Source organism: Anticarsia gemmatalis, chromosome 1 (genome assembly GCF_050436995.1).
Source record: "Anticarsia gemmatalis isolate Benzon Research Colony breed Stoneville strain chromosome 1, ilAntGemm2 primary, whole genome shotgun sequence".
Lineage (NCBI taxonomy): Eukaryota > Metazoa > Arthropoda > Insecta > Lepidoptera > Erebidae > Anticarsia > Anticarsia gemmatalis.
This window is the reverse complement of record NC_134745.1, coordinates 13,950,667-13,975,562: the sequence shown is the minus strand read 5'-3', so window position 1 is coordinate 13,975,562 and position 24,896 is coordinate 13,950,667. Positions and strand designations below refer to the sequence as shown.

Below are 24,896 nucleotides of genomic sequence, written 5' to 3'. Positions count from 1 at the left end.
AAAAAAACCTATGTTATAAATTAGTGACCACTTTAAATTTATTACTAACCTACCCAAACATTACTTACTGCTTCATCTACGCTAAAAGCTCTCACAAAAATACTTTTTTTTTTTTAATAAACTTTATCTATATCATTACCTCCTTTTTATTGACTTCCTTCTTATTGAGTGGCCTTTTTCTAACACAGACGGTGATCTGATGGTCTTCAACTGGCTCCGTGCCCGTCAGCGGCCGGAACTCGATGCTGTTCTGGTACTCTCTGATCATAGCAAGGAACTCCCAGTTTGGATTACCCGGGTCCATGTTCATTAGGGCTTCCTGGAATACGGAAATTGGAGATTAGATTTTTGAGCACGTAGTTACCAAATACTAAGAATTTTAAGACTTTTATTGGAGTATTTTTTTTCTCTTCTCTCTAAAATAGAATGGTATGTTTCTGCATGGAAGAAGAATACATTTTGTTAGGGATCTAATTAAAAATGTCGATAAACCTCTCCAGACAAGTTCAAAAGCGAAATAGACTTGAAATATTGTAGTTGCTTTCTGTTCGATTCATGTCTGCCTGATAATACTTCATTGATTCAAGTTATAATATGAAAGCGAAAACGATGAGTTCACGAGTTTTGTTAGGTTGGTCTTAACTGCTGGTTGCAAAAAATATGATCTAGTCCAGTCAATAACATGATAAAATATGAAGTAGTGTTGTTACCTTCTCCTCCTTGAGCTCGGCCTGTCGCTGGCGGCGCTTCTCGCGGTTCTCCTTGAGGCGCTCCACCTCCTTGACGACGTTGGAGCGGCGCACGGCGCCCGACGCCACGGCGTGCGGCACCGACACCGTCGACGACACGCCCGCCGGCCGCGCGCCGCCGCCGCTCACGCTGCTCGCCGTGAACTGCACACCACACGACAACATTAATACTACTATACATTTTATAAAGTAAAGTTAACTTTTGTAGGCGTAAGGAAGCGCAAATAAAGCTAGTGAAAGATCTACCCTCTACTATTTAAGGGGTAGAAATCGAAAAAATCATTTTTTGAAAAGAAACTTATATGATAGTTACACACCTACAGGTCAGCAGAAATCATTAGAACAGAAACTATTTCAGTTCTCCTAACTAGATCCTCCTGCTCCTAGCTAGATCTAAATCTAAGTCTACCCATCATGAAATACTAAACTATGACGTCATAAAGTTACATCTGCCTCTTCTATAAAGATAAACAATAAGGTGAGGGTTAGGTATGATAGGATGAACGATGTACGGAGTAACGAAGTGAAGGATTAGGGAACCTCTTTAGGATTATTATGAATTCTTCGTTGCATGTGCGGCATGTAAGGTGACTGCTGCGAGCCGGGAGGTACTGATGCGGCGCTCGGAGTACTGCCGGCACGTGATCTTCCACCTGAGGCTGGAGGCTGGAGAGAGAAGATGTAGGATGGGAGTCGGGTAATAGGCTGTTGGGACCTAGGACTAGGTTGTTTTTCAAGGCGCAAATCGAGATTAACCCTTCTTCAGACATTCTTCACATTTTCGTGTTGATATTGTCGGTGTAGGAATAATGTCTGCTTTGTCTATCCTAACAAAACATTATAAAGGTATCCCTACTCTTCCTGAACGAAACCTTTAGACAAATTCTACATAATATTCAGGATTATCATCAAAATATCTCATCATAACCCGTAACATGTAAAACAGTAAAATTAACGGCAAACTAAGATCGAAGAAACTAAGTTGATTCTTCGAAGTAGTTACGTACGTTAGTAGTAGTACAAATTATACTGTTTCATGGTGAAAACTAAGCTAACTTTCACAATAGTACGTATAGTATAGTAACAATTAACAAACCTGTTGTGTAATCCTAGTGTTAGTGGCAGTAGGCTGCGGTGGTTGCGCGGGCGGCACGTTCTCGGCGCCGCGCCGCCCCGTCGTGTCGCCGCCGTGGCCGTTGGTGTACGCGCCGCCCGCGTTCGACACACGCATCTGGTTGTTGCGCGTCACGCGAGATGGCGCTGCAAACAAACGACCGTTACGTTTAAAAAATATTGCTAAAGAAGGAATTTGGTTAATAGTTATTAAATTAAATAGGAGGATAAAAACTTTTGCGTTCAGTTTTATGGGGCTGTTTTTGGCAAAAGAATATGAGAAAATACAATCTTTTGTTAAAAGATAAAAGTATAAAGCTCCTAGATTCATTTTAGCCAACATAATAATATTTTTTTTAAAGCTTTTAGCAGCAGCTTACTATCAGTAACTACTTCTTCTGTAATAAATTGTTTTTTTTCTGTAAGTCGGCTTAAACTATAAAACAATGTATCAAACACGGATGTAATAATTTGCTTTATCTGAAATCGTGAGGTAGTCAATGTTACGGCATAACTTAGTCACCCATCCAAATATCAACCTACTTGACCTTTAAGTTCGTGCTTTTTGAGAATGATTTCAGATTCAAAAAGTTACGCAACCGGATTTATCAGCCTTTCTTTAAATATAAGGCATACGCAAGCGTAAATGCTCCCATTTTTACGAGGTTTCTATAGCTAAGAGTTTTGTATGGTAAATAACGTAAATACATATAATTCTCAGAGCATACAGGTGTATTACTCCAAATACGTTTGATTTAATATAAACCTGCGCAAAACTTTACTAACGGGATTGCAGCATCCCACGCTTTTCATATTTGGTATAAAGTTATTCAAATGGATGATGTTATGCAAAGTTTTGATATGTTAATCGTTAGTTTAGTAGATGTTAATGAGGATTATACTCAATTTTATACACTAAAAAGTTCAAATTCGCAAATGAAAAACACTTTTGGAGCCTATAAATTGCAAGAACTGGGTCACAATCCGTTTAGGAGTTTGACGACGCTATTCGCAAGATTTCGCAACCAAGTATATTGTAAGCAAAACAGTCATACAAACACATTATTTTGTCTATATTTGTCCGTACCTAATAGGTCTCTGAATCATACTGACGTAATACCTAAATCTAGACGAATGGGACGAAATAAAGAAAAACACAATCCAAACATGTGCAAATGAGAAGTGTGCAAAAAGCGTAACAAAACGACAACTATCAGCGCAAACGAGGTGCGGTATAAACAGCTGGTTCTTACGTGACGTCGGTTTTAGTTCCACTTCCATTGCCTCCTCGGAAGGCGGTTCGCTTTTCTCAAACGCTTCAACGGGAGCGTTGGACTCGGCCGAGTCCGCGACCCGTCGCCGACATCTCAACCATGAGCAACACATTTTTTGACAATACTTTTCAGTATTTAGTCTAGTTTCAATTACATTCTTCTGTCATAAGACATGTGCTCCACTGATAGACTGATTGTTCGGAATGAGTTCACTTTGCGTTGGCGCAAGGCAATCCTGCGCCTGCGCCGACCGCCATATTAGGATCTCTTTCCGTACTCAAGGCAATGAACCGTGACGCACGCGAGTCGGGTACGGCCGCGAACGTCAAACTACATATCAACCTTATTGGTTAATAAAATAGTTCGAGTTTCAATCGACTTTTGCTTAAAGTAATTGAAATCGATGACCCAATAAAGTGCATAAAGGGCGAATGGATAGTTGCATTTGCATATTGAGTTGCAGCCGAAATCGATACGAATAAATCTATCCCAGCCTGACAGTTATTATCTCGATTGCCATAAATGCGAAATGATACATCACTGGGTCGACCCAACCGAGTTTTGCGAGGACAGCCATTACAACACCAAAGTTACATCCTCGAGACTAAACAGAACCATAGACAAATCGAACACTGAACGATCAAAACAAACAACTGTACACACACTTGCGAACGAGTATATAAAAACTAATTAACTTTTTAATACGTTCGGAAACTGGTACACACATAGAAAAAACTAACAAAGCCCGCGACTTACATTACAGTGGCGTGAAATGACCCGTTACCAGCCAGTTCGATAACTCGTATCAATCTAACTGAACGATCGACTGAAATTGGAAAATAATCGCCGTCCATTATGAGACATGAGCGTGGCTTTTGTCCCACGGGTCTAATGAAAAATGTAGTGTTGTGACGTCATGAGCTTTGATGTGACTAATCGATAGACAATAAAGGACACGTGAACTTGGCAGTGGGGGGTAGTTTGAAAGGGGTGAAGTTTATACAAGGAATAATGACGACGCGTAATTGGTTGCTAGGAAATGCATTAACTTTTATTCCGTTGACTTTGATTTATTGCTAGTAATCGTAGTTCTGTGTTAGTGGAATAGTCGGCTTGCTACTCTATGAAGATTACAGCTAAAAAATAAGTTTTCTAATAATAATACTTCCAGTTACTAAATAACTTTGCAGAAAATTGTCTCTGGAGAGTTATTTCAAGCTAACAGCAGACTCGGAAATTTACCAAAAACTAATTCTATATCATTTTTGGACATCTTGTTATCCATAACAATTTACAATTAATTTTAAAATAAAATTAGTTCAACCAATTAAAAGCACCCACCATCTTTTGTTAAGACACGCGAATTAAAATGATTGCCAGTCTAAAACTACCGAGACAATTCTCGCTAGAACGCAAAACGTTCTAATTTTGCATATAAAAGCGATTATGTGAATACTAAAATGTATTCTTTAAGCTATGAAAAGTTTTAATTCACTTTATTATAACCTCAACTCATGGCATTTTTTACTTCAAGGAATTTAAAAATGAACTGCATTAAAATATCATATCATGTAAATTCTTTAATTATTCTTAATTAAGTGACTTTATGAGGTCTTTAATTAAAGCCGACCTTAAGGGTTATGTCAGTGTCATTCTCGCCTGGCTATATTTTATCGTTTTTAATTTCACAAAACCATTATTAATTAAGAGTGCAATTTTTTAAATCACACCAGGTGTCAATCGCATCATCACAATCATTAATTTACTCATTTAGGTCAAGTGCTGACACTTATGATAGTCAATGAGAGTGAATTTACCGTCAATTTGGAAGGTAGTGCCAATGAGAAGGGCAAGAAACTCCTGGCTACTCTTTTTATCGCCAAATGGTTTTCTGCAATATTTCTATTACAAATGATTGATGATGTAAGGAGCTGCTACCAACACTACCGAACATTGATTGGTACTCTATAATTACTATTTCCTGCTTCCCTTTTTATTATGACAGCAGCTGAAAGGCTTGCCGCAGTAGAGTATCAAAGATTCACGACATGATTAATGTAAATAATTATCATCCAAACCCAAGAGTTTATTTTCTTCCAATTTAATTAAAGTGTATTTACTTTCGTCTTTTAATCCATGTAGAATTAGTACCAGTATAATGTACTTTATCGATTTAATGACGTCATCACTGAGCACGTGTTCATCGTAAACACTAATCTTTACTTTATTCCCTTCCATATTTCACATCCTTCCATTTATTCCTTCCACTCCTATTCACTTATTCGGCTGGTTATTAAGCCTAACACCTCAATACACAGTCTTAGAAACATTTCGCTTAAAATTTCGCAACACAGCTGTTAATATAACAATACCGTCGCTTGACAACGGTGACGTCAACTGGCCATACCTGTGGAGCATGCCTTCAGAATATACCAAAATAAAAAGAAGTATGGAGTGGCGCATAACAACCGTTCTCTTGACAACGGTTCAAACGCATCGATCTATTGTTGCATATTTGAATTCAGCTGTTGACCCAATCGATTGAACAATTTGGGGCAGATGGTACTAATTTTTGTGAAAAAATGTAGCAGTACTTTTCAAAACTGCTTCATAACACGTGTGAGGTATTTGGTACCTATCTTGGAAATTAAACGATAATATCTGAGAGCCTTCTTGAGCGAACTTTAAGGGTAACGTATTACTGTAGGTACGAGATATCGGAAATGAGAATTTAGGAGTTGTTGCCGAATACCATTAACAGCAATACTAATACAAAATACGATTTCCGCAGACCCAAAAACAAGTTAAGAGATATCAACGGTCTTACAAAGTAATTATAGTGTATGATTAACAATAAATAACTAATGAAAAAACCCAGCATTTAATACTTTAACTTGCCGACTAAATAAAGTCCTCAAACCTAATTAAAGTCACGACAGTCCCAAGAGGGAAGTAATAAACAATACCAACGAAACAAATATTTGGCACTCATACAAAACATTCAACCATACAGGTAACACAATGTGTGTCAGTTACACTTGCATTTATTTAGGTCATCATGAATTCTTCCTTTAATATTACGATGTATGTACCTAGTCCCCCGCCGGTACTATAAAGCTACTCGTAATTTTATGTTGTTAATAGATAGAGTTATTAGTTATAAAGAAGGTCTGAATATATCATTCATTTAGGTTTTGTACATATTAGTAGTAATATAATGATTTTTGAAGACATCTTTAAAAGCTTTTCGGTAGAATCGGTAAGGCTCCATGTTTGGTAAACATAACGACCGGATCTTCTATCTACCGGGTAGTCACCTATAACAATCTATTTTAATACGAAATGATAAAAATATACCCATCTTTTTCTTCAAGAAAAATGGTAATATTCTTCCTAATTCAAGTTTCAGCGAATGTGCCTAAAGTATACCTATCTCGTTCGTTTTAAATGTTTAGAGTTCTAGCTTTCCCAGGCCGTTATTTGTTTACGAGCAGACACGAATAGTGTTTATGACTGAACTACCTGCTATAAAGCAGCTATCAACGCTTTGTTACTTTTGTGTTGCCATAAAAACTATGTAGTTACATGGAAGCTTAAAGTTGATTACTTTTATCACGTTATTATAATTTGGTAATTTCATGACGTTTCTTACAATGTATGCAAGATATACATCAATAATTTAATTAGATATAATATGAGAGTACTAAATCTATACTAATATTATAAAGCTGAAGAGTTTGTTTGTTTGTTTGTTTGTTTGTTTGTTTGAACGCGCTAATCTTAGGAACTACTGGTCCGATTTGAAAAATTCTTTCAGTGTTAGATAGCCCATTTATCGAGGAAGGCTATAGGCTATATTATTATAACATCACGCTACAGTCATTAGGAGCGGAGTAGCAACGAAAAATGTTACAAAAACGGGGAAATTTTTTGACTTATTCTCTTAAGTGACGCAAGCGAAGTTGCGCGGGTCAGCTATAATTAATAAAAGGGTTATCGTTCTGTAGAAAGTCAGGTGAGGCCTTTAAAATAAAACTTACAATATTAGTTGAAATTCGTAAAAACGAATGAAATGTGTTTAAGAGGTTTACGACAAAAAATTCCAAACATATTTTCATTATAAAAAGATAACAAACAAACCCAACACGTAAACTTAAAAGGCTATACAATCCTATAGAAGCGTATCCTAGAGGTACAGTTACCGACACTTAATTGCACAGCCCTTTCCTTTACGTCAGGATTTTCCACGGCGTATTCGTTTCGTTATCAGTCGGTGTAATCGCCGATGCGTGTTGATACCACACTCGATAGTCAGACGTATACAAAACAAGAATACATGCATGGTTTACGTGTAATTACTGTAATGGTACCATGAGAAAAGGAAGCATATAACGTACTGAAAGTGATCGAGGATTTCTTAGTGATTATTTTAAATGGGATTTAACTACAAGAGTGTCTCTAGGAGGCACTTCTATTCACTACCAAATGGACAGAATGTACCAAGATGAAGTCCTGTGCCATCAATTGAACCATACGTGTTAAAATTTTTATGATATGACTAAAAGGTCTGAACAGAATAGTTTGATGGTATAGTGATGTTTGCTGAAAAGACCTGGAAACGGTTGGTATTGAACAGGGATGATCAGCGTAAAGGAATTATGAATTATGCTCGAGTGGGTTTGTAAACAGTGCATGATGAAAATGATAATAATAATGTCACTGAGAAAAATACTTAAATATTAATGTTAGTCACAAAGAGTTGCTAAAATCCCAACACCTAAATATATTTACAGCTGTAACAAAAATAATTCACTAGCGAAAGTTTCATTGAACCCGGATAGAAGTTTTCGTGTGAAATCTCAATAAACAAAAGAGCACTTTCTTGTTTCAAACGATGCGTGTAAACGTTAGACATCAGACACGTTATGCAAAATCGGAAGAGATTACGATGAAACCGTACATTATGTACGAAACGACGGAAATCACTATCGGAGGCATCTCGGCGCTTAATGCTTTAGATTCTGCTCGTTCATGCTGTGATTACATTCTATATTGCCTTTTATGCAATATTACTTGATGAATTTTAGATTCATGTAGTAATTTGGACAATGTTGGAGACATACCTTGCCAAAAGGCGGTACGCTCGTTTTCTGTGGTAGTAGATACAGAAATAGTGACGACTATCTTAAGTGTCAACATTTCACCAAAATAATTTAAAAGCAACGATATCTTACAAGTACTTGCCTTACTGAACAGGTCAAATCCAGCACAAAATAAGAAAGAAAAAAAAGCACCCAAAGACAATTTCCACGAAGCCGTAGCGATGCATACAATAAAAGATATCCAGAAAATCTAACGAATACAGAAACCTTAATGCAAACGAAATAATAATGAATTCGAAATCTGCTTTACAAGACGTAAATATCCAACAACGGCTACCAAACGACAATTTGCAGTAATTCAGCGACGAGATGACAGAGCATAACGAATTGTATCAAAGGAACGAGCATGCAAAATTTTGATTAACCCCGGGTCGTATCCCACGACCTCTGGACCTCATACTGTTCACTTCGAGACGTGCGGAATTAATTCAAGACTCTAGAACGGATTGTAGGAAGAATCTACATTGTGGAAGATGTTTTAATAGGAAATATCTACAAAAGTAACAGAGCGATCTTTAAAATGAACCAATACCTTACCAAAATGAGTTTGTGTACGACCGACCAAAAGAAGAACCAGATTTGAAAAGAACGCCTATAGTCGAAATGACAGTCGATAGAAATATTTTGTATTGTGTGATAAATAATCAATCGAATAGCAGAAAGCAGCAGTATTAAGTAGTAAGTAGGTACTCAAGATACAGAAATGCAAAGGAAGTAAATACAACTTCAGCTATTTTCCATACGTGTTTTCAATCAAAACATCAGCTTTATGGATACAACGGAATTCCGACCAAGTCCACTTATTACAAGGTTTGTTGACAACTAGATAGGAAGTGTTTATCATTGAAATAAGGAAATAGACTCTACCTAGTAGCACTACTATGTATTTAGAGAATCCACAAACACTTTATCTTTCCGAAGACTTTGAAAGAAATGAATACATTTGGACAAACAACTGCGGTTTACCGAGCTACTTTCAAAATTTCGCGGTACTAATACTATATCAGAAAGTTTCAATTTTGTTTTAGGTAATGACAAGTCCACAACCCGCAATTGACAGTGGTGGACTCAAGGCCTAACCCCTCCTTCATAACGGGAGGAGATCCTTGCCTAGCAGTGAGACATTAATGGGTTAAATTGTTTTTTTATTTAATGACCTTCTGATTTTCCATCAATTGTTCAAACTACCGTTGTATAGTAAAAGAAGTTATGCAAAGTGTCACAGAACAAAATAACATTAAAGTATCTTTATATTCGTTGACGTAACTTAAACAAAACGGTTATCTTAAGCTTTGTACAGATCTGTGTTAACGATACCGGCCATTGTACGAACGCTTTGCAAAACTGTTCCTCTTCTAATTGTTTTTTTTTGTACAAAAGAACTCCGTTAAACAACCTTTTTATTTTACCTCTTAAATAAAGTTACGTCTTGTTCACACAGTTAAACTACAATTAATTCTCAAGTAACAGTAATACGAAATGGGTAACAGAAATGAGATCATGCTGGAGAGAATTCAATAAAAACTTTGTTTTGATGCGGTTGATGGATGCTAGTTTATTTTCTTGTTATCCATCCTTTATACATTTTTTTAGATTAAAGAAAGAAGTAAATGATGTCATGTTGTGGTTAACAATAGCAGTAGTTACGCCATCGAACAAAATGTCCAACTCCAAAAAATCTATTGAATTGTTTTGCGAAAACAAGGTACAGTCAACTTTCGTATAATTATTTTGTCATAGTAACTTTACTTAAACATTATTTAATTATAAATAAGTTTAATAATAAAAATTGCTACTAAACCATGACTTTCATAAAACATATAACTTGTGCTAAATTATAAATTTTGTCAGTGAAAATGCCTATCTTTTTCAGTTGGTAAACTCAACGTGACAAAGTAAAGATGCCACAGTTAAAGTAAGTACAATATTTATAGATCCATATCTCTATTCAAAAATTCAAAATATAACGGTCGTTTCAATAAAGACGTTGAGAGGTCGCGACATCTATTTTTAGGGTCGTTAACCAGCACCTACGCAACTGAATCACCGTGCGTTATCCCCGTATTAATATGATCATAAACAAAAAGTTTGTTTGCAACAAACTCATTGCGTGTGGGATGAAACAGTCGGGTTGATCAACACTGAACAATGAGATGTTTGACAAATCTTTGGTGATATACTGGACTTGATTCTACCATTTGCGAGATAGTGATAATTTTTATACTACTGTGCGACAAGAAGGAGACAATACTTTTATGAAATTGATTAATCGTCTTTATATTTTGATTAAGGAAGAAAAAAATATGGTTTGTTTCCTTTTCAAATGGATACCTTCACCTAATGGAGCCTTATTAAAATATTAATTAAAATCTAGAACCATCTCATTAAGTAATTATTAACAGCTGACTAAAATCTTGGAAAGTATACGGTCGAACAAACTTCTAATCAAAGATGAATTAACACCTTAATTGTCGATTTCAAAGTTGAAATTGTACGAGAGTTTCAGAAATAAGCCAAACTTCCATTAGGAGCGCTGAAAACTTTCAACCTGCTGAAATTAGGGCCCTACACCTACACTCAAGGTACAAGTTTTAATTGATGCACGAAATTAATAAGTTCACTGGGCCTTTCAGAAATTCTACCTGGGGAGTGCTTAAAACGTTCAGAAGTTTGAGCAAAATCAGAAAAAATATTAAAAGGCTTCCTCTTTCGTCTTGAAAAAGAAGATTGTTAATAAAAACTTTTTGTAGGAAAGACACTCGAGGTTAATGAACAGTAGTGAAACACACCATCAGTCAAACGTAGACAGCCGTTAATAAATTAGGTTGTTTCACAAATCGATCGACATGACAAAGACAACGTGTATTTATAGCTCAGCCTTTATCCTCTAGAAGGTCGTTCAGCCACCAAACTTGGTAATGTCAACAACTTCCACAATTAACATAATCATACTTCACAACTTTCCGAAAAGGGAAAAACTTTTCCGTCGATACCATCAGTATGCAACAGTCACAACTCGGAATCAATTCAGGGGACACCGTCACACTTCACAACAATAAAAACCTTATCACGACGTATTAAGAATTAGTATAGCACAAACACCACCACAGACAGACAAGGGGGTTGAACTTACGGCCTACGGTTGCCCGCCTCGCCTGAAGATTCTGCTGAGCACATCGCTCGTACAACACTGGCATATTGATGAAAAAAAAATTACAAAATTAATCGAATTTTCCACCTCAAGGTTAGGTTAACAGCACTATTGTGTGTAATCCATTTGTGTGATTGGTTGAATTAGAATTTGGAACACCGGTGCCAGCCAGTGTTGTGGTACACGGCCGGCCGCGCACTGTCCGCGCGCCACGGCTTAGGCCCACACTTATAGCGATGGAACTAACGGAGTTACGTTGACCGCCCCATGTAAAATTCATACAACCCTAAAATAAAGCGGCTTAATCGCGACACGCCATGTGTGTTATTATGAAGATAAACATGGAAAAATGTGGTGTAGTACTTTTAGGAAACAATAAATTAGTTGGATACTTCCTGCGTGTATGGAAATAGAACTTGATATCTACAAAGGTCAGGTGTATAATAGCATTCATATGACAGAGTCTAGACGACCTTTTTCAAAGCGAGCTGACATTCCCCCTTTGATATCTTGATGCTCTTAAGCCAGTGCATAGAAAGCGCTTTCTTAGCCGTAAAAGGTTTACTTAAGACTTCAGACGTGCTTGAAATTTCATCAGGCAGCTATTTTAATGCGCGTCGAATTGTTGAGAGCCCTCTTTGTCAAGGTCAGTTTTTTTATAGCCGTGGTAAATCAGAATAGCAATTTGGAGATATTTAAAGTTGAGCGAACTTTTTCTACTAACTGATGAATCAAAAGAGGTACCAGTGCTTTCATTCGCCAAAATAATTGCTGGAAACTCTGTTCAGTATCACTGAAAGTCGTACATTGAATGTAATGAGCGGTAACCTACATGCATACAAACGTTTTCCGTCGCTGTCGGAAAGCCACGTACGATCCCTGAAGGCTCATTTCACGTTCTTATGTACTGAACAAATAAACATGAAGGTACCATGTCACAGTGCAATGCACTTGGCATCGTATACCCGTAGAGAGGTGGGAACGTTAAATATATTATGATGGCACGACTAATTGTGGGAATAGAGCCACCGGCGCCATACTGCCACGGGCACGCTATTGTTATGAATTAATTGGACACAGGAATTTCGTGAATTGCTTTCCTTAATTGGGGGATGATATTGCGAAATTGGATACCTAGGACATTTAACGCTAAATAAGATATTTAAGGTAGGTTAAAATAAATTAAAAAAGTGAATTTTCGGAGCATTATGTCCGTGATGTGAAAATGTTACATTGCTTGCACTAAGTACCTATGATCCAAATAACAAGCTGCTTTCAATAAAAACCTAAGAAGAACTAAATTCCCACCACAAATAGACTCAACAAAATACTAGAGGCTACAGTAAGGCTACAAGGATTACGGCCCGAATTCACGGTCAAAGTCAATACCGCACCTTTACAAAGGCTTCAGCTATGAACATATTCCACGGTAGAGACATCAAACAATAACCACTTAATAGAATAGAACTATCACAATTACACCATTAACAGGTGAGCAACATTTCAATCAATTTCTCGCCGCTATCAATCGCATGCTCGATTGCTTCCGATGTGGATAACTATAAAGACTTTATATTCTAACGTTGTTATGAAACCAAAAGCAAACAATGGACTTTTCTTCGTAATAATATCATTCCCTTATTTACTGAAAATACCTGGAGTAATTCTTAAAATGATAAAAGTCTTTATCGGAGGTCTATAAAGTATCTTTTTAAGATGACAATAATATTGTAGAGATTGGCGTAGCTAGGACCTTAAGTTTGCTTTTTTTACAAGCCTCTTATATTTCCTACTGCTGGCTGCAGGCTAAAACTTTTTTCTGGACTCCCAGAACTCTCTGTAATTCGTTTTTGGCTATCCATTCAGAAACTCATACGGATTACACCGCCATCTCCTTTCGGACCCTCCCCGTCGGCACCAACCATTATACGAAAGTATTTGAATTCTAGACTTTTAATTTGCGTCCAAGCATTACGAGGTGTTTTGTCAAATGACCGAACTAATGTAGTGATAAAATCTGCACGATTACAACACGTATTCAAAGTCGGTCGACAACGCTTTACGATTACACAGCCGACCTTCGCACAACGCAATGTCAAGGGCAACCGTTTTGACAATGACCCTTGACAAAATGTTGAGCTTTAAATGCATTATTGTAATTGTAATTACGGAATGGATTTTAATTGTGCATGTGTCATTTGTGTTCGTATGTCTGCATGAATAAATGAAGCAAGGGTTAATGTTTTCTTTTTATTTAAAAGGGCATGATGCTAATGTTAATAAGGTATATTATAATGTAACAAAAATAGGCTCATCTAAGTATAAGGAAAATGTTATTTCGGAAAAGGCACATCCGACAGTAAGAAAATTAAAGAAATGAGCCGTTTTGGAAATAAGATATTCAGGTAAGGTAAGTGTTTGTGTGTTCAAATACATTTCTACACAGAGGAAGCGAAAAAGAAATTATTCTTGAAATAAATATATTCCACGCAAGTAAAAAGCTTCCATTAATTTTGGAGAGCACAAATTGCCGGGAACACTTTGGAACAATGAGATATGAAATTACTGCCATACTTTTATCTTCTTAGAACAAGTTTTAATAAAATACTGGAATAAATCTCTCCGTCTGTATCCCTGGGGAGTAATGAGAGGGAAACGTCAAAAGACTGTTATGATCTGAGCAGTCATTCGTGTAATCTAAAAAGTAGCTTGGAGATTAGAAGCCTTTACTTGTTAAGATTATTTTTGTACGCTTTTGGGACAACGAGAAGCATAGATAATAAAGAGCGAATATAATAAGATCTTCTTCGATGGTTCTTTTGCAGAATGTATCAATTTTCTGCTATAAAATGGGCCCATGCACCTTACAACTTTTGGTTTAACTAAGTACTAACTTATTCCTTGTCATAATTCAATCCATAACATTTGACAGTGTAGACATATAGTAAAGTGTATTAATATCAAAACCCAAAACTACAATCTATAAAGCTTTCTATGAAAGAGCTAAACAAAGTACCCACTACAAAAAGGTCGTAAAATTATAAACAATTCATAGTCACGTAAACCAATTTGTTCAGTGTAAACAAGATCCCAGCCGATTAAGATTACACAACAAACCGTTAACAATCTAATAAAACTACGACCACACTTGAAGTGGGACGAAGACAATTGGGAACATTACCGGGGAGTGCGACCGGTGCCAAATAAATCTTGCGCAATAGATTGACGCAATAAGTATGTGTGACACGCCAACAGTGACCATGTTTTTGAGAAGTTTGTTAATATTAGGGTAGGTCGGGGTAAAGGGCGGGATAATAGGCAACAATGGAGAGATGCAAGAGACTTTATCACTATGTTGTAGATTGAAGTGTTTCTGCAATAAGTACGAATTATAAATACAAAGTTTAGTACATTGTTAAATGTACATATTACGAGTATAGAGATTTACGAGTATAGAGATAGGTATAATAGAGGTTGGATTGGAAATATTTTTTCTTAATCATTAGAGACAAGTGAAAGATCAGCCTACATTTTATTTTGTGACGTTTCAGTCCATCTTAAAGAATACGTCAGAAACAGCGATGCCTACTAAAAGAAGATACCAACAGCCGGAAGATGCAAGACTTAAAATGGGACAAAAAGAATTAAGTTCCAGACACATATAGAGCGATTCAATTTAATCCACACTTCAAGAAATAATTGCGATCTTAATCATGTCTTCTATATTTGGTGCAGAATAGTAATGGACTTATTGTAGTCCTTCTTGAACATTTTAAGATAAGTAATTATAATTATTATCAGCAATTTGCTGCAAGGCTTAAAGTAAAAATACTTTTATTGCTACCGGTATTCTACGAATAAGGGCAGGAGTATATGAAACGACCACACGGACTAAAAAGTCTCTGATCTCTGAGTTGATGAGTCATGTCCAGACTGGTGAAGGCTGCGTTGCACAATATTATACCTGAGACTGGATAATAACCTTGGAAGAAAGCAGTAACGTTTTAATATAGCCTGTCTTTATGAGAATTGATGAGAAAGGTTCAGATGCGACGAAAAAGGAGGAGGCGTTGTATGAAACACTATCTGTTTTTATTATTGAAAGCATTATTTGGTGTTACGAATTGACGTTTACTTTATAAGTAAATAATGGGAGTTGTTATTGTCTCACTGCAGGGTAAAGATCTCCTCTTGGAATCTAAAAGGGATTGGGCTTTGAATCCACCAGACTGACCAAGTGGACTTTGGACTAGGTATTCCGTCAGAGTTGTGTCTATACAAAATTCATGCTTGCAATTGCCAAACGTTAACGCGGCGCCCGTCTGTTTGTTCAAATCAACCAATAGGGAATATCAAAATAATTGAATCAGATCTACCTACACACAACAAAATGTTAATACTCTCCCCTCAGGGGTAAATACGGAACAAGCGAGTGGGACTAACTCGAGGGTGTCTCGAGGGACAAGTGAATTTAGAACGGGAACAGAATGCTAAGTACGCGGTCCTACTAACTGCGGGGAAGATAGTCACCCTTGTAGTAGAGTGATGATAAACGAGATACATGTTTATTTATATGAGCTTATTACATGCAAATGAAGAGGTTAGTTATGTTGCCTTAACAAATATTAGCTAAATGAAAGTGAGACTTTACGGAAAATTCACGAAGATAACCCACATTCCCTTCTCGTAGGAGGGGGAAGATTTTCATATGCTGTTTAATTTGTATAGGGCAAAGGGAATAAGTCAGTACGTTGTAATAGTTAAGAAATTATGTCTAGTAGGTCTGGAGTTTATCATAAAATAATACCTTAATATCTACTATGTTCTGCCCACGATTTCTTTCGCGTAGTGGCTACTTAAGGGAAAAATGGTTATTCAGGGCATAAATTATCTGAATGTTAAGAAAGCGTAGACAAAAAGACTAAAGGACATCCTTTCATACCATACTACCACTACCATAAAAAGTGGGTCCTAATGCGATAAGATCAATGATTGGCAGAAACAGATTTAAAACAAAGATATCGAATATAATTATTTATCAGAATACCTGATAATCTTTACGGCAATTTACTTAAACAGATAATATGCATGACGTCAATAACAATCAACAGTGCACTTTTCATATTTACGAATGATGACTAAGTACTGCACTAAATTACTAAACGAACGTCGTCACTTAAACTGCAAATAGAATGTCTCATCTTTTTAGGTTTTAGTTAAAGAAGTGTTGGAGAAGAAATAAAAGTGGACTAATGTTCTACATCTACCGCGATTCTCTACCACTACTGACTACCGGCTACCGGGTATGACAATCTGTTCAGCGCCTCAAGCGGGCGTCGCAGAAACTAATTTTGCAGTACATTTTAAATGTCACTCTCGATGCTCGATGGTTGCAATTATAGAGAATAGTGTTTTGTTCTAATATCTTGATTAGAATTATTATTATACCGGATTGTTACCATATTAATGACAAAATAAGAAATTGATATTTTAATAATGTCGAACCCTACTATCTTCGCAGTGGCAACTGCCTAATTTTTCATTGACGAAAGAAAGAGCGAAATGGGGAAGAACTGTAGTATGGCAGTAATAATGTAAGCAAATGGTAAATCGCTATCGAATTTGAATTACATTCGTATTACACTAGCTAAATCGACAGCCATCAATACAGATTGAGGGCAAATATTTGATCAACATATAAACATTTGCAGGAATCGAAGCTCTAAAGGTGACCTATTTGGCCTCTGCACCATGTGGTCAAAACCAAATGTACAAACAGTACGCGTCTTGACTCATTATAATATGTTTTGATTGAGGATACGTCGCTTGTTTTATAGGTATAAGGTCAATGACCAGTAATAAAATCTTGGGTGAATTTATTAATTAATCATAAGATTTTATATTGCTATGAAACTGTATACGCCTATGCAATTTTGATTTAATGGCTAAGGTCACTGGCTAACGGTTTAGAAAACGAATTTTGCAGTCTGTGATGTATGAAAGGTGATGAGCAGATAAGAATAATTTAGATGCATTCTGTCAACTGTCTGATGCCTGTCAGTGCTAGTTATTGATATAACCTAGATTTTAAGACTAAGATGCTGTTATCATAATTAAGATAGAGATTGCAATGAGAGATAACGTCGTAGATGAGAAACTACAGATTTGTCACGACCAATCGTTACAATAATATTTCGAAATTTTAATTATTTTCTTAACTTTCCCCCTTACCGCGCTTGGCCAGCTTGGTGAACTCAATGCTTAAAACCCTCCCTCATTACGGGAGGAGACCTTTCCTTGTCCATCCTCACTGATGGGTTGACTTTAATGGGTTAAATAAAAATTTGTTTATTTAGATTGCTTTGAAATTGTTTTGATCTCAATAAACAGTCGGCTCTTTGATCAGTATACCAATTAGTATCTACAATACACAACAAATCAATGTATCGGCAATACAAGAAGGCAATAATTTCGCGTGCTCCACCTGTTAGTCTAACAAATGACCCGCGACCGTTGAACCCACCAACCAGACACTGCGACGACGTTCATGCACAACAAATGAAACTATATCCATCTCGCTCTAACATAAGGAATCGTACATATAGGTAGAGAGGAAGAAGGACGGAAGATATAAAGTGCTCAGGTAATGTGCCAGGCCACGCTAGGTTCGAAAATACGGACTGTTTTCATGTTGTTTGCAAAATTTTGAATAATACATGGAGAGTACTTTACGGCTAGTTTACGAGTAGCACTGGTACATGGACTATAGATAAGGGAAGCCTGCTAGGAAAAGTGGGTTGTAAACTTGTGACCCGCTACAGCAAAGTAATTGAGGTCGTTTTTTTTTTCTTTAGAATACCTAAGTTTTAAGAGATATAAGATCAGACGAGAAACTATTTTCTTTTAAACACCAACGTAGCAATAAAAAATCAGCTTAATCAAAGATCCCAGCCTGTCGTCCTGTGTGACAGTGAAAAAAAAGGGGGTATCGTACGCAGATTATCTATTAGAGTACCTAGTACTTGTTGGCAAAAATTTGCGCTTAACAGTTTGACTTTGCAAAAAGACAGATTAGGCACCAAATATAATCCATAAAACAATTCTGCTATCTTACTGCACCTTTATGAAGCCTAAAGCTGAACAAAGCAAAGGCACAACAGTCAGTAGGTTAATGTATCTCAGTAATGAATCATCGCGTGATGAACAGCCGAAGTTACAGCCGCCCTCGTTTTACGTACTTACCGATATTTATCAAGATATCGGTTTAATTAGGTAATGAAAACATTGATGACTCGAAAAAATATATTCTCGAATAATAATATGAAGTAAGAGAAAAATAGAGAGAAGAGCTATTTGAGAACAGATCGGAAAAATGCAAAAAGTATTCGATGTAATGACTATGCGTGAACACTGTTATTATAGTATTGAGTTTTGATACAAGGTATTCTGAATGCAATAGAAAACAAAAAATCTAGAAGTTAACTATTATAGTATAAAACATGCGCTGCAAAAAATATTTTTATCAAAAAGCTTAGCATATGTAACAGAACTAAAGTTCAATTCACAGAATAAGAATACTAATCATTACTTCAAGATCTAAATTATGTCATTTGAACAGCACACATGGCTTCAAAAGATTGCTATTTAGATTGTACTGACCGTTACGACCGTTGACGACGGCCAGTCTTTAATTGAAAAATTCATAATTTCAAAATTAGACCAGCAAGTTCGCTCACTGTTTGAACAAAATAATATATTTTGTATTTTCGTGAAATATTGTCAAAACTGGAGGTAAATTATATCATTTTTTCTTACTCTAAAAAAGACAGTTCCCGCACTAAGAATCGCTTGTGTAACGCGGGAACTTTTACAAACATAAAACCACCAACCTCCCGACGCAATGGCAAATGACGTGGAACCACTGCGCTACGGAGGCAGGCAAATTAATAGTAATCTTATTTGAAAAGGTAGATGTCATTAATTCCGTTTGTTTATGTCCTTTCATCTTATTAGTCTCTAAGAATTCAAGGATCTATGAAAAACAAAGACATTGTAAAATATAGAGCGACACAATGTTTTTAAGAAGGCGGTATGTACAATAATGACGTCATAGGCGTCTAAATGTTTGTCACATTCCTTGTTTGGGTTAATTAATGGGACAAATCCGTTACTCATTGTCATTTCCATTGTGTATGGTTACGGTGCGATGACATAAGTATTCCATTTTAAATATCTACAAAAGTGTTGCTATTTTCTAACTAATTACACCCATTTTGAGCCCTAAATCAGCGCTCTAGAAGTAGTTTTATTAGTCAACGGATATACTTTATGGTATGTGTCCTGTTGCTTTTTAATTTGATTTTTTGAAATGTTTTTTTAAATGGGTCATCTCAAAGAGACTATTGAAATGATAATCCTTAATAAAGTTAACATTTGTTCACATAAACATAACATGTAATATTTTATAGCCCCAGGTGATTGTCATCACAAAACAATAATATGAAAAAAAAACCAGTGTGACGTCACTGTTACTTTAAAAATAAAAGTAAGAGATGCGTCAATAATTTCAACATTTCGTGAAATTCGATACATTTTGAATCCGTCTCCTGATTGGTCAAACAAAAGCGTTTAGCAAAGTTTATAATAAGGACGTGATACATAGAAATACGAAACGATACGAAACGTGCGAATTTCAGTATGATTCATGGACCTGAATGACTAAAATAAACAGGTTTTGTGTGTTTAAGTTAACAAGTGTTGCAAAATATGGTTATTATTTAAGTGCAAATTACTTATAACATTGTTTGAGAGGTATCAACTTTGTAAACATGATTTGATTTAAGGCAAGCATTGCCCGTGACTACATAAGGTTTCTAATAGGATTAATATTCTAAAGTACTGAAAATGTTATAGATTGTCTAATCAACTGTATTAATTTGGCAGTAAAATCCCACTAGGAGGGATACTATCTTAGTATGTAGTTAAGCACATGAGACTTTTTAAATTAAATTAGTCTCTAAATTTGTGTCTCTATGTAAACGTTAATCAATAATTTCAGATAGACATAACATCAAGCTATACACTGATACTAGTAAATTAATATCCTCTCGCAGCTAAGTTTTCATCGTACGTAAAAGCCAATTTCCTGTAGTAAATAGTATACAAACAACTCTTTTGTTATTAAATAGGGTAAACTAAACTCACCTTTCGTCGCCACCGGTATGGATTGCCGCGTCATATCCTAAAACAGAATTAAAACATTAATCATTGTGTCCTAAATAATGGGGGTACTTGCAAAATAATAATAAAAAGCTTTAGGTTGGGGTACAAAGTATAATACTGTATATTTACAATAGATTTGTGGCCCTCAAACCAGTGCGAAGACTGAAGGAATTAACTAGTAAAAAATATTGGGAAGGATTCGACACTTGCACAGAATATTTTCGTATTGCGAGAATAGGGAAACACAGTGTCGAAATAAAATTTACAAAATAATAAGCAAAATATTTAATCAATCTTTCACTATATGAATTACAAATTACTATCAGACTTTTGGGCAAGGGATTACCTACTAGAGTAAGAGAGATTTGACCATGTAATTAGATATTAGAAGTTAATTTGACATAACTGTTCCAGAATCTTTACAGAACCTTAATTAACAGTGAGTGAGGTTTTAAAAACTGTCCTTTTTGTAGAACGTTTGTGGTACTTATACGTACAGTAATGTGCACAATAACAATATTCCACTTTTACTTTGTGAAGACTGCCACCAAGTGCGGAGCCTCATGCTCTATTCAATGCCCGTACCTACCAAAAATATTCATACTTTGAACTCCTATATTTTGTAACAACTTTTAAACAATCAAACACCGGAAATTACGCTTAAAAGATAGTATTATTGTTTACTACACCCGCATTTTCCATAATAGAAAAGAACTTTCGAAAAGGCTTTCGTAATTTTGTGCTTTTATACGGGTGTCATGTGCTATATATTCATTTAACAAGTGTGTTGAAATGAAGGGACGAATTGTTTTGGTAATGGGCGATAAATAGGGCAGCTGCCCCGCCCTAACCGTTTTGGTGTTGACAACCTGACAAGTGATATTTTTAAAGGCTACAAGGCTTCAAATCGATAGGAAATGATTACAATTCCGATATCAAACTTCGATACGTCGTCACGGCATGCCGTAATTGCTTATGCCCTAGAAAAATAATTACATTTTGACATCATTGTAGACAGTTTTTTGTTGTTGCTTCCGTACACGGAATGTTGACCTGACATCGATAAAAACAATCTATTGGACATTAATGTTTAAATGAAAATAAACTCAATATGTGTTGACCTAAGCAAAGGAAAGTTTTAATGTAAAAGGGTTGCGTTTTATCATTATATCAGGCGCTCTACATAGCTTTATTTCAAACTCCAACAGATAATTATGCTATAGTGTACTATTACAATAAATAATGCGATTTTCAATAGTTAAATTTACCTATAATTTAACATACTTAATAAAAAAGCCATTAAAATAACAGCAACTGAAATTTCCATCCTCTAATTGTACCGTTAATATCTAAACTGCACTTAACTAATGAAACAAGTGGTTCTAATCGATAGTTAATTTAACAGATGCAAATCCATGGCCCACTAACCGGGTTTTTGGATCGCCTTACTTGAAGGTACTCCTCAGTTTATAGCCATAGATCAGCTGATACTGAACTGTCATAAAAGATTATAACTAACATAAAACTTGGAGATGGTATAAAGCGTGAGTTATTCTATTGTCTGATGTAAGCGACTGTTGAAAAGTTTCGAAATTGATTCTTTTGAAGCTGACAGACTGTGTTCAAGTTCATGGGGCATTTATTTGTCTGTTTTTCGATTTAATACGTAGATTGATTTTGTCAGAAAACTATAGTATTGATTTTCATTCGTAAAAAATATGTTTTATGTAGAGATACTGCGATTATAGGATATTCTTAGTAACTATCGTCAATTTGTCACCAATTCCTAAACATAATAAAAGCGTTTATTATCTGACCGTAAGGATGAATAATGATTTAATACACTTTTTTTACCCGTAGTCATTAACAATTGAAACTATATCATCTCTATAATTATTTTTATCAAGTAATTATGACCAAAACAAAATTTGAACCACTAATCATTATATTACTGTGACAAATGGCCCACCGATAATGTAACCTACTTCTTTTTCCTAAAATGTGGCCAATCCCACCGGAAAGCTTTCCAAAAAGGACTGAACAATATCTAAAAGTATTCGTAGTATCGGGGCGCACCTCCACGTATCTAGGGCACCGCTACTCCTTCCTTATTCACTACAACCTTATGTTTATTTCCTTCGCGGAATGCAATATAAACCCACTTTGATGGCTCTCTTCCCGTCTGGATGAATGGCGAGCGCAGATTCGTATCTGCAGTTGATGTTTGTTTTATGAAATGACTGCTGTTTGAGTTATATGACGTTTTAGGAAATGCAGTAATCTGTTTAACTATTAATATTGTTATTTTAATAAAACTGACAGTCACAGTATAATCATTTGACGACTTTATTTAACAGTCATATTGGCTTTCAGCTAGGATTGGACCTTCTAGCACAGGTATATCTTTTACATAAAAGGATAAAAGATCTTTATAAGATTTACTGTAAAAGTTATACGAGCCAACGAAATAAACATTTTTATTTTTTTTATTCTTTGAACCAATATTTCTATCGGAGAAACCCTAGATTTCCCTTATCTGTCCTAAACAAATGCACGCCTGACTTAAAAAAGACACTTCTTCTACACAAGCAAGATTTTCCTCACAATTTTTGCCTTCAAATGTTCCTCAAAAATTTGCTGGAACGCAATTAGTTGGGAAGCGATTTATCACAGTAGGGTGGCAATGAATGGCAACGGCAAGTCGGGAGCGTAATCTCTTCTACTAGACCGCACCGACAATTTCCTAGCCGGCGGTCCACTAAATTCTACCTCCAATAACGCTAAGTGAAAAATACTGTAGAATCGAGTTTAGTAATCTCTTTGGTGGCAGAGATAGATTGTTCTAGGAATAGGTAACGTATTGAAATCTGTCTACATTTTAGTTGTTTTTCCAATAGCGAGTGCAAAATTCGCCTTTTTAAAGCCTCAAACAAAATAGTAACCTGTAATTTTTTGCAATCGCCTGTGTACAACCTTCGATTAATATTAAGTATGAATATTATTCTGTAATTAAAAGGCGGTTTGCTTCCCTTCTATCTTTTATTTTTCTTCATACCTATAGAGGCCAGTGAAAAGAAATGAGAAGAATAATGAGTGTGACTTTTCTACTTGCTATTTATTTGCAAAAATAACCTGGTTGGCGATTTCTATGCACTTGTGAGTCTCTAAAGTGTTGACTATGAATATAATTTTCACATACAGAGAGAAATACGACACTAGCGATTTGCTAAGACTGCAGTAAGTTTGCACTATATGTAGCTTGGTATTCTGCCAAATATTCACTTCAAATACGTTATAATAAAATTATTTACACTCACTCCTTTAACAGTAGACAAATATCCTAATATTTGTTATGACTGACTACTGAAAATATTTTCTGAAGTTAAATATTTCAGTATTAAGCAAATTGATATTACCATCTACAAATCAAAAATATACAAACATCATCGCACAATTTATTAGGACTAGGACATTAACACTGTCCTATCTGCATTTTTTTTCCTACTTGTACTCCCAGTTGTCATCCCGGGGGACAGTGTTACAGGGGACTACTGGGAATATACCGTCCTTACTGACTTTCAACAAACCAACACTTATTAGCTTCAGCTTTAAATAAATCAATATTAAAGTCATAGTGTATACTAACAATAAAACATAATTACTCTACGCCCTACCTATAAAAAAGCCAGGTTAAAAATCATGCGCGTTGCACACACACACTGCCGCCAAAACAGATTCTGTCCGTTTTCAGATACACGTAATATTATGTATTTTATCTCTAAGTGAATGCATTCGCCAAAACAATACATTATCTAATCAATAATTTGACTTTAAGATAAGATATTCGATATCAACGTCATTCAAACATCAACACGGATTTAGAAGCCATCGAAATTGGTTTTCTGAAATCTCTATTTTTAGGCGTTACATACATGACTTACATATACTCTCACTAACTTAAGCCTGCGGCTGCACTCGCACCTTTGTCCTTCCCCGAAAAATAATTAAAACAATTTTTTATAATACGAGTATAAAGTATTAGTATAGAGATTCATTTAGGATTACTGACTAATACTCATGTTGGAGACAAATATAAGAAACTGCCAGATATTTTACTGGGAAACCTACATACCACTGAACTGAAATAAATCTGGAATTCGGGTTAGAATTAGTCAACACTAATAACAGTTTAGTTTAATGTCTACGTCTTTACGAAAAAAGCAAT

General features: G+C 35.7%; 1 protein-coding gene across 3 annotated transcripts in view; it reads right to left on the bottom strand.

The window, feature by feature from the left end:
* Klp10A (kinesin-like protein 10A) overlaps window positions 1–24,896 on the bottom strand; it is a 69,395-nt gene that overhangs the window by 9,672 nt on the left and 34,827 nt on the right. For all 3 annotated transcript variants that reach the window (XM_076121261.1, XM_076121272.1, XM_076121268.1), the window contains 4 exons: window positions 20,654–20,690; window positions 1,846–2,009; window positions 711–893; window positions 140–319 (listed from right to left, as the gene is read on the bottom strand). In XM_076121261.1, the coding sequence (XP_075977376.1) occupies window positions 140–319; window positions 711–893; window positions 1,846–2,009; window positions 20,654–20,690 (564 nt within the window). The remainder of the gene's footprint in view (window positions 1–139; window positions 320–710; window positions 894–1,845; window positions 2,010–20,653; window positions 20,691–24,896) is intronic.